Raw genomic sequence first — 13132 nt, 5'->3', positions numbered from 1 at the left:
TAATCATATTCAAGTCTTCTTTATCCTTTTTTTTTTTAATAATAGGAATTTTTTATTACAATATATTAATTTTAAAACTCATATTATTAAAAGATTTTAAATCTTCAGTATCAAAATAAATAATTTATGAATAGAGTTTGAAAAATAAAATTTCAATATAACAATTCTAATAATATCTAAATATATTACAAAATATGATTACAATATATATATATATATTAAAATAAAATGAAAATGATAAAAAAAAAGAAATTATTTCAAAATTCACAATTCCTTAAAGAAAATAAAATAATTAAACAATTTAATGATAATAATAAATTATTAATGGAAATAAATATTTTGTATAATCATGTGATTAAAGAAATAAATAAAAATAAATAAAAATTTTAATTATGAAAATAATTTTAAAACAAGCATAAAATGATATAATGATAATAAATCGTTATATAAATATATATATAATAATATGATTTTTTTATTTTCATAATAAAATTCTACATGTGATTATAATTAATTCAGTGAACAAATGTTAATTCAAAAGAATATTATGAGAAATATTAAAAAATATTATATATAATTCATATTTTTTTATATATATTTATATTCCATAAATATAAGATATATAGGTATGTATATTAATATATTATATTGACAAATAATCAATCCATAAAAATTACAAAATTTATATCAAATTTATACTATCAAATTATTCATTAAATTATTCATCAAGTCATATTTAAAATACTTTATCATATATATATATTTCATTTAGAAATACTATTTTGTTACAAAATGTAATAATTCAATTAAACACATGTATGTATATATATATATATATATATATATATATATATATATATATATATATATATATATATATTTTTAAGTGAATGATATTCATTAAAGATACAATTAATATTCTGGTTATAAATTATAGAAATAGTTAAAATATATTCTCTCCCCTTCAACCTATTTGAAAGAATGGCGGGGCGGGAAGGAAGTAGAAGCATAGTACTGTGGCGACTATAAAACCTCATCGTGATCCATCTGATTCCATACTTCTAAGCACTACCAGATAGAACTAACTCTTGTCACGTGTCTCTTAGAAAATCAAAGTGGGCCGTGATCGAATATTATTTTTTTACAAATCGTGTAATGCCAAGTGGCTTTGTGATTGATCCAGGATTTTGACGCTTTACTATCGCGCAGTCATTATGAAGATTCTTGTGAGTATAATATCTTATTTTAATTCCATCTTTTTATATTTAAAGTAATCATGTTAATTCATACTTAATTAATAAATACATAATCCACATTTTTTAAATATTTTTAAGCGATTATATAATTATATATAACTGTTCTATAAGATATATTATTATTAATTTAATATGTATTATTATTAATTAATATTAATATATATAATAAATTTAATTATTACATCATCATATTTTTTATACATCATTAATAGTATATTATCTTAATGCATAATATATTGAATATATAATAATAATTAAGATATTTTTTTAATTTTATTTATTTATTTCTTTTTTTAATTTTGCTATATTTATATTTAACACTTTTCTTCCTTGGAATTATTTTAATTTCTTTAATATAAATGTATGCTTAATATTAATAAAATTGAGAAAAATTACTAAACAAAATTATTAAAAAATCTTATTATAATCTTAAGAAGTTCACCATATACTACAAAATATATAATATTATTTTTAATAGAAATAAACAATACAATACTTTAATTTATTTTTATCTACATCAAAATTTATTCTTTTAAAATAAATCTTGCAATTTTAGTTTTTGATTCTAATAGAAATTTTAAAATATTTAATCAATAAAAAATTTAAAATATACTAAAATATATTAAATATATCTCATTTGTTTTATAATATTTTGCATAAAGTCTTAATTCAAACACATATTAGTAAATATATTAGTTTTGTTTTATTATTATTGACATATTATACATGTACATTATTATACATGTATTATATATTTTTTCATATATAATCAATTATATGATTTAGTTAATTATTTCTATGTATCTTGCAAGTATAAAGTTATAATTTTACAATACAATTTGATTATATTATTAATTTTATCCATAAATTAAATATACATATGAGTACAAATTTTTATTGAAATTTCATTTTTTTAGTCATACTCATAAAAATTTTATTTTGCATAAATATCCATAGTCTACTGATAAGTTAATAATTACGAGTTAATTTGTCATCAAAAAAAAAATATTATATAAAGAATATTACAAGAAACTATAATTATTTATTAAATTTAATTAAGAAGCAAACAGAAATTTACAGAATATATTTTCTGCCAAGAAAATTTAATTACTTTTTATTACTTTTACCCCTTTAAATGAATGAAAAGAAAATATAAATACTTATATACAACACTTATACATATATACAACATTTAATGATTATATATTATATAATAATAAATTTTATCCATAATAATAAATAAATAATAATATTTTAATATTATTCTAAATATCTAAATATCTATTATATACATATACATATAATATAATGTAACATACTATTAATATAATACAATTATAATCATAGATAGATAGATAAAGAAGACAATACTAAAATATGCAACACATCATATAATTGCATATAATTATTCATAACTTACATAGCTATCTACCCACTTACGACTTATTCCATTAGCCCTTCTTTGTAACTTGGCAACTGCATTTAAACAGCTATGTTATTTTGTAAAGAGCAAAATTAATTAAAGAAACATAGATATGTATAAATAACTATACGTATATATTATTATTAATTATTATACATTAAATTCTAACATAAAATGAAGAATATTCTTTCCATTTTTTTGTTACATATTTCTATTATAATAATAAATTACATATCTGAACAATTTTTATCTCTTAAATAAATATTATTTTAAAATTAATATATTTTTTCAATATATACATATATATTTACTTAAATTTATTTAATAAATGGAATCCTAATTTATGAATTATTTATATAAAATACGTTCCATTAAAATTTTATTTATTATACTTAATATTTTATATTTTTGTTAAAAATTTTTAATGAAACATTTCCGGATCTTTGTTTTTTTGTTTTTCATTTATCATTTATTATAGAATAAATATGCTGATAAAACTATTAAAAGTTTTAATTTTTTAATTTTTAAGCTATAAGAGATTTTTTCTTATTAAGTTAAAATAAAACATTTAAAAAAAAACAAATCTTTTAGAAAATTTTTGTAATATCTTTAAAAATCATCTGCATTAAATTAATATTAAAATTATAAAATATTAAAATGAAATATAGCAAAATCTATTATTTTTATAGTAATTTTTTTTATATATATCATAATTGCAACGTAGTCCTGTTTGTTTTTTTCTAACAATAATATAATAAAGAAAAAAAGAGAGAATAACTTTATAACTGTTTTTTTTTTTCGTTTATCTTTAACGATAGTCACTTTATGCCATATTTGTTTAGTAATTCAAATATTATATATATAAGATTATTAATTAAAATATTATATAGTATTTTACTATATATTTAAATATATTTTACTAATATTACTATATAATATATATTATGTATTATATGTGGATGTATTAATAATATAATATATTTATACTATATAGTATTATATTATTACTATACTATTATCTATCAATCATATTTTTGAATCATAATTTTTTTTTATTTTTACTTATATTAAAGTTATCTTTTTTTTTATTCAAAAAAAATTTTAAAATCTTTAAGAAAAAAATAAAATAATATTGAAATTATATTATTCCGTTTGAAATAAACATCATAAGTTTCATTACATTATATTATAAAAAAACATAATGTAACAAATTACATAATCGATAAAGATATTTTATTCAATGTATTCAATATCATAATTGTGAAAAAAAAATTTATATAGAAATTACTTAATAATGAATCATTTAAGAAAAAAAAATAATATGAATGATTAATATGTTCATTTATAATCTATAAGACTAAAACATCTAAAAGATTTTAATAAAAATTATGTTATTTATTTGAATAATAATAAATAATAAATGAATTCTTGTTTCTCAGATTTTCTTAGGATTTGCAACGATGGTTTGTGCACAATATAACAGATACCCGTACAACCCTGATTATTATGGTCGACGTTTCGCCATACTACGACAGACACAAAATTCTTCTCCGGATGGATCATACTCCTACAGGTGAGATCGTCCTTCCACATAGTCCTGAACTTCGAGAGCGATAAGCGTTGTCGAGTACATTTCCTCAAAAGCAATCTCGACACGCTTGAAGAGTCTCATTGTCAGTCTTAAAAATACATTGTCATTCGTTCGTATCATTCTTCGTTTCGAATTTTTAATATTTTTTGCATTGCTTTATACTTGATAATGTGTACTAACTTTAATTTTGATTTTTCTCATTTTTTACTTCAATGATTTATTAACACTTTTTATTCATTAGTTTTAAATATCTTTTTTCTTTTCAATGAAATATATATAATATTTACATTATTGTAATAATATTTTCAACAAAATATATTATCATATAAAAATGATAATAATATTAAATGAAGAATTATAAAAATTGTATTTTTAAAAATATTATAAAAATTTTTGCTTACATTATTATTATATTATATTCAATATAATATATATATATTTCTTTTTATATGTATTTTAAAATTTGAATATCATGAAGTTATTACGTAAATGTATAAATCTTATCTTAGCAATTTGTTAAATTGTATTGTAGTTTAATTAAAAAGAAATTTTATTTAATGTTATTAATAATTTAACTTTATCATATATTTTCTTATAAAAATTATGTATTTGATGTAATATTTTTATATAAAATGATATATTTTTTTTTTGTATATAGTAATTTAGCTTTCTATCACGCTTGATTTCCTTCAATCTTGATAAAAAATAAATTTTAAATCTAACACGAACAAGTCTAACATTTAAGATTAAATTCATTTCTAACATAAGATCGAATTTATAAACTGCTCATAAAAAAATTTTTAATTACTTTATAAATTTTATATATTTATAATGTTTATTATAAATATAGTATTTTTTTTAATAAATAAAATTCTCAATCAATTATTGAAATCGCATTATATTTTATAAAAATATTTATATGTATATTTATATCTTATCAAATTTTAATATTTAATTAAATATTAATATTTATTAAAACATCGTTATTGATACATTTAATTATTATAACATTATTTGCTTTTACAGCATACTATCTTTAGTTAATTTTCTTTTATATTTAAGAATTATTACATATATTTAGAAATACTAAATTTATTATCATTACTGATAAATAAAATATTATTTAATAAAAACATTGAAAGAATTGTGAAATAATGAATACAAGAATAGAAAATATCTTCAATAGAATATCTATTGAGATTTTTCATTTGATTAATAAGTAAAGGCATAAGATCGAAATAAAAATATAAAGTATAAAATTAATAGAAATCTTCATCTAATGATTCAAATAATTCCAATAATATAAAACGTTAAATCAAGTATTAGCATGATATTAAAAATCGTGAAAAATGTAAAAATTGTACAAAATATAGAAAAAATTTTTATATTTTTATTTATTTTTATTTATCAAAGAATTTTTATATATTATAACATTCATGTTATATAAAATATTTGATTATTAAATATTTTTATATTAAATAAAGACATTATTTTTTTAATTTAAATTATAGTGTATATGTGTACTCTTTCATTTTTTTGAATATATATTGAAATTTAACTTACAAACATTTATATTTATCAATATTCCTGGTTATTAAAAATTTGCCAATGTCAGCTATTTTCTAGCTTATTCCGTTAACCGTGATATACAGACAAACACAAATTTAAAATTGAGAGTACGGAAGCGTAAATACATAAAGGAGTGAGAAAGAAAGAAAAGAACTCACAGGATATTCAGCTGTGAAAAGATATATAATTAGCATTGATGTTAATCATTCGTGTTAGTCGGCTGCGCAGTTAGCAATAATACATTACACAATAGAATAATTACGATCGACCTACCTACCTATCTACCTACTTGCTACTGTATATAAAGACCTGAAGATCGTGCCTAAAACTTGGCCCCTCCTATGACATATAATGTTTAAGGAATCAGGCAACTAGTTTATCTTATATTTTATGGAGATGGTACTTTCAGAAAACAAAATGATAATATTTTATCAATTATTGCATGAACACAAAATTTTTAATAATTGATTACGAATCATTATATCATTAATCATATACTGATTCGTGAAAGTATTTATATTTTTAAAAAATATTCATGGACGTAAAATAAATATTATACAAAACTTTTTAAAATGTTGTTAAATGATTAATAATGATTTCAAATAACTTTTTTCTTTGTTTCCTTCTCGATTTTATTAATGAGTTATTAAAAACAGTGGCCAATTATACAGTTCGGAGAATTATCACGCTACGATGATAATTGCCACTGGCAACTCGTAGCAACTATGTCTAATGAATCCGACGATTGGCATTAATAAAGTTGAAATGAAAATTTTCGTAAAGAAAAGCTTTTTGAAAACATTTCAAAAATTATTAGTTAAGTTTTATCGATTTACTTGTAAGTCATGCTGTATATATCTATTAATGTATGTATACTCTCAACACATAGAATGCAAATTCATAAAATCATAAAATAACAATTGTTAAATTTCATTATTTTTGAATTAAATTTTATTTTTATTTTTAATTCTATTATTGTTAAATTTATATCTAATAACATTACATTAATAATACTACATTAGTAATTTAATTAATATAATACAAGTAATTTGATTAATATAAATTCTTTAAAAAATAATTAAAAGATAGATTCATTATGGAAAAATTTGTTGTAAATATGATTGTATATATTTCATATTTTAATATGATTCCAATGATTTCAAGAATAATAATGAATGAAAAATGGAATAAGATAAAATGAATATATGAAATTTTATATGTTTAATCCATGTTTAGATGTATTATTTATATCTCAATGATTAATATTAAGTATATTTATATCCTATAAACATTTTAATATTATTAGAAGTATTTATATTCCATTGTTCAATACTAGATATATTTGTATCTCACATATTTTTAAAAATTATTTTCAAGTTTAATTTTATCACGAATTTAATAAAATATAAACAATTCGATTGTTTATGATCTTTATTAGATTAGGTAGACAATATAATCTATGCAATCAATAAGATAGAATTAATTAAAAAGCTTATAAACTGCTATAAGTTTATAAAAATATAACTTGATCTATAATAAACGTTCTTAAATATTTATTAATCTTAAAAAATAAAAAAATAGTTATTGACAAAAAACAAATAAATAATATAAAATTTTTTTAACAAATAGATGATAAATAATATATATTTGAAATAAAAGTAAACGATATGTTAAAATCAATATGAAATTAGAAACCAATCTAATTTAGTCAATTAATTAATTTAAAATTCTTAAATTTACTTGAAAATTCAATTTACTATACTGTTTCTTTATGGACTCATTTATAACTCAATAAATTTGCACGTAATATTAAAATGATTAGATAATATATAGCTAAAACATTATCAAAATATACACACGAAGGCAATGTGCTGTCTGATCAATATATCATTCCTTTCACTGCATGATCATCAACACAGTACAATTAAATCATTTATAATCAGTAATTTAGTAAGTCCATCTTTTTATATTATTTAAACTATTAAAGATATTTTGATTTGAATATTGTATAAAGTTATATCCTTCTTAATACTCTTGATGTTCAAATATTCAATCTTAATAGAATTATCCTATTTTAATTAAATGATCTATCATTTAGAAATAACATTTTTTAGAATTTAAAAATGTAAAAATGTAAAAATTTATTATACGAAATTATGAATGTGATTTCAACACACTAATATACTCGTTTATTATTATCTTTCAGTTTGGTTTATTCCAATAATGCAGTTATAATTTGTTTTTTCCAATATGAAATTGAATAGAAAGAGATGATTCTAATGAATTTTTGAATATCAAGATCGTCTTAATAATATATATAAAATATATATTAAAAATATACAAGATTTATTAATTTGAGAATAAAATTATTCAAAAATATTAACAAATTGTAAAAATGTTAAGAAGATTAATAGATTATTTAGAAATAAGGTAAAATCTTTATATCTAAAGACATATTTGAACATCAATTTTAAGAACATGACTTTATACAATATTCAAATCAAAATATTTTTTGAATTAAATAGTTTTATATTATATGAAAACTTTATAAGAAATGTTGATTTGTACTCAATAGTATAATAAAAAATACAATTTGAAAAAAGTAGTAAATTGTTTTTCATTTATATTCTCTATATTTTTATTTGCAAAAAAATTATTTATATCAAATTGTATACGATTTGAAATCATTCAATTTTCATTTAAAATATTTTTATACGTTATCAATAGTTTAGTAGATATTGTGAGTGAAAACATCTAAATAATGTTATTTAGATATTTATTTTAATGTTATATTATGATTATTTTATTTGATAGATATTTATCCTCTTATTTCATGTACAATTTTATTCTAATTCTACCTGAATATCAATATTCTTGAATTTTAATATGAAATCTATGTTTCTTATATAAATTTTGTTTGATTTTTATTATTACTTAAAATAATAAAATATCTGATAAATAAATTACTTGAAAATAATTTATTTTTCAAATAAAATTATAGAATTTATTTATAAATATTTTTATTTTAAATTAATTTATTTCTTATTTTATTTAAAATCAATATTTGTTCTTTCATTTATTTTATTTCAATTTAAAAAAATTTTTTTTTGTATTTTCTAATCTGATAATAGTCCTCCAAACAAAATCCTGCTCTTTTATAAAAATGAAATTATAACAATTTATACTGATTTTAATCTTTATTCATTAAATACTATGAGAAAATACAAAAAAAAAGTTAGAATAAAAGTTAAAATGATGTTCATGAATTGTAGCTATTCTATTTGTAATACTATTTTCATTTCAAATAAAAAGTCATCCTGAAATTATATAACATTATATAAGACTAATATTTCTTGCGCTTACGTATATTGTTATAGTTACGATACAGAAAATGGCATATCTGTAGCAGAACAAGGTACACCCAAATTTATTGGACCGAATCAAATTGAATCAGTTCGAGGACAATTCAGTTACACCGCCCCGGATGGCACACCGATTTTGCTTACTTATACTGCTGACGAAAATGGTTTTCTACCAAATGGTGCTCATTTACCAACACCACCACCGATACCAGTAGCGATACAACGTGCTTTGGCTCATAATGCAGCTCATCCTGAAGAAGAAGAACCTTATAGAAGATACTGATGATGAACGTAAAGCATGTTTTAACTGTCTAAGAAAGCTCTAGTGACATAAATTGGAATAGTATAACATAGATATATAAAAAGATTTTCGAAACCTTAAGAGATCATAGATCTCTGATAATCAAATGTACAAGATATGCTGTAATTCATATAAATTCATTCTCAACAATTTTTACATAATATTTTTAGTATTATTTTATTTAATTTTTTATGCAAAATTTTAAATTTTATGTTGTAAAATATTTTTTTATATTTGAAAATTATATATATTTTACAGTTATGAAATACAAACGGAAAATAGTTTGTATGTATAGATTTCTTCTAAATAGTTGATTATTATTATATATATATTATAATATAATAAAATTTAATGTAAAAAATTATGACATGATAAATTTATATTATCTTAGTAAATTCGGAACAAATAATTTTTAATGTAATATTTTTAAAATATTTGTAAAAATAATCATATATTTTATAATTAAAACAGTAATATTTAAAAATATTATGTTCTAGAAAAATTGTGTTCTATGCTATCTAAAAGATTTTTTATAGATTCACATTGTAAATCACAAGCGTTTTTATGAGCGTTTATTAAACTTTAATATTCAAGTAAAAAATTATGAGAATTTATGATTTTGTGGAATTTTATAAAATCTTGTACTTCAAAAAATACTTGAAAATATAATATTATAAAATTATAAATCGATTCAAATATCTTTTCTATTTCTATGTTGTATTGTCTGATATGGTTTTAATCTACTGATCATATTGACTTTATTTAAATGCCTGCCACAAAAACCATATATTATAATATGTTGCTTTATAAATCCTAATACGAGAAGACTATTACTAATTTTAATAAACATATATTTTTCATATCCTTCAATTTTATTTACATTACATTATTTTTTACATATTTTTTTTTTTTGCACATAGTGAAAGTTACTTTTGTAAGTATAATATTTTTTATATATATATATATACCAACAAATGTGCAATGAAAAAATAATGAAATGAAAAAAAGAGAAGGATACATAAATACTGAATATTATTTTATACTTTGCTATATCTCATATTTTATTATAATGTATATTATGTATGTATAAATATATTAATATGAATATCACAATTATTTGTTTATTATATAATTTACCCATTAATATTAAAAAATATTAAAAGAAGTTATGAAAAATAAATAAATATAGATGTATTTTATTTAACATAATTTATTTATTGAAAAAAATATGTAATTTTAAGTCGTAAATCATTACATCTATTATATAGTATAGTAGTAATTCATAGTTCAATTTTTTCCATAAGAATGTTTATTTTAATTTGATAACTATATTTTTGTTTTAATTTAATAATTTAAATTTGATTATTCTTATAATTAAAAAATTTTTTTTTCTTGTAATGCCCAGACAATAAATCAATTTTTCCTTAATATAATCAATCGATTAATAATTAATTAATCGATAAATTTTTTACATTTATTATCTATTATTATCTGTATATTTTACTTTTACTATTATATGTTTTTACAATAATGCATGTAAGAATTCAAAAGATTTAAAAATAATGAAATTTTTATTTAAATCATTTTTTAATAAAAAAATTCAGTAACAATATTTTATATTTTCATTTATTTTGTTGTGATAGAACATAATATAATTTATTTATTATTTTTAAAAATAGTGTAGATTTTCATAAATAAAATAATTATATACTGTTCATGCAGTTTCTATATTGGTGAACTAATATTATTAAAAAAACTTTTTTAAGTTTCAATGTATTTTTTGAAAAGAATAAACGAAATTTTAAAAATGCAAATAATATGAAATTTTCTGGTTTTGTTTGAAGTTTAAAATTATCGAAATAGATACTATATTATTTAAATATTGCTATTAAACAATTTTTTTATTCTTAAAAGAAATTAATTTCGATGAACTTTTTAGTTTGAATATTTCAATATATTCTGTATGTCGAAAAAATAAAATTATAATTAATATAAAAAAAGAAAATTATGGAAAGTGAGAATCATCAAAAGTCGTGATTCTTCTCAATTTAATTCTGATGTTAAGAATAGATTTTTAAATATGATATTTTACAATTTAAATTTAGCATTAAATAAAAAATCGAATGTATAAAAATAATGTATAATATTATATACTTTTAATTGAATGATCAACTTTCGATATAATTATATCTCGATATTATAAATTAATTTAAAATTTTTAATAATTGACGAAATTTATTTTAAGTAATTAATACGATTATCTTGAATATATTGATATCAAGCTATTATTTCAATTTAATTTTGTACATTTCGATCAAAAAATAAAAACTTTTATATAAAATTATATTTTATCATTTAAAACGGGATAATTTTGTTTATTTTTCAAAATTTTTGAAAAACATATCACAATATACATAATAAATTTTAATAAAACTCTATCTTTTTTGTAAATAAAATTATTTAAAATCGAAAAAAAATTCAAAAATATGATATACATTATGATAACGAATTTATTAACTTTATTTTCCAATAAATATTAATCAGATTTATTTAATAAAAATTAAATAAAAATAAATAAAGAAAGAAAATTTTAAATTAAAGATAGTTTCAGGATTTTAATAAAAAAATATAATAACGAATTATGTATGTATATATAAAATGTTCAAATAACATACACAAAAAATGTAAAGAATGAATTTAAAAATTAAAACAAATGGAAAAATAATATGCAAAAATGTCTCTTGAAGTTTATTTTTCAAATAATTTATTTTGTATAAATGAACTGAAGTAAAAATAAAATATGAAAGAAATAATTGTTTATGTTGTAGTTTATATTTTAATATTATTATATTTAAATATTACTTTACATAGTAGTATTTATTGGAAGAAATCATTATCAACTAGTGATAAATTATACTTTTAATAAGTGCGAAATTTTAAGAAGAATAACTGAAATGCCAGTTGAATTAATGTTAATAATAATCGTAATATCACGTTAAAGGTGAGTCAGTGAAAGCAAATCATCGGTCTCTTGTCCATTGCACAACGATCGACCGACCGACCGATCATATAAATGTTGGTAAAAGGATTCAATGCATCTCTTGTATCATCTTGCTGATCATGTGATTTTTAAATTTTTATATTAATTAAATTCTACAAATTGTTTTAATTCTTAAAGAAATATATGCAAATTTTTAAATAATAATATTAATTTTAAAAAAATAATATTTAAATTCGATTCGTTTCAGCTTATTATTTTACATGTGATCCATCTCCTTGATTATAGTTATAATTTTGATATCATGAAAAACTATTAATATTAAACAATTATTAAACAATTAGTAAATTAACAATAATTTCATTATATTTATTATATTTAATTTAGCATACAAAAAACTATTTTAAATAATAAATAATTTATCGATAAGTATCAATAAAATATATCAAAAAAAATTCATTAATTTAGAATTAGTATTTTTTATTATATTAGTTAATTTTTATATTATACGAAATTATTTTTATACAGTACATATCAAAATTGATATAATGTTTAATATCAACAAATATTAAATTCAATAGTGCACTATTTCATACTTTAAATAAAGCATTTATATAAAGTGAACATAATAT

The 13132-nt window shown here is 17.9% G+C and overlaps 1 protein-coding gene across 1 annotated transcript; it reads left to right on the top strand.

Annotated features, from left to right (window-relative positions):
• Positions 1-1033: 1033 nt before the first annotated feature.
• LOC100872893 (endocuticle structural glycoprotein SgAbd-1) lies at positions 1034-10615 on the top strand. Its single transcript, XM_003695034.3, has 3 exons — positions 1034-1226; positions 4119-4252; positions 9217-10615. The coding sequence occupies exons 1-3, from the start codon at positions 1215-1217 to the stop codon at positions 9482-9484; spliced, it is 414 nt and encodes a 137-aa protein (XP_003695082.1). The 5' UTR covers positions 1034-1214; the 3' UTR covers positions 9485-10615.
• Positions 10616-13132: the final 2517 nt, after the last annotated feature.

The sequence above is a fragment of the Apis florea genome, unplaced genomic scaffold (assembly GCF_048593485.1).
Source record: "Apis florea isolate Af1SG1 unplaced genomic scaffold, ASM4859348v1 contig_1794_pilon, whole genome shotgun sequence".
In the NCBI taxonomy this organism is placed as follows: Eukaryota; Metazoa; Arthropoda; class Insecta; order Hymenoptera; family Apidae; genus Apis; species Apis florea.
This window is presented reverse-complemented; position numbering and strand designations above follow the sequence as displayed.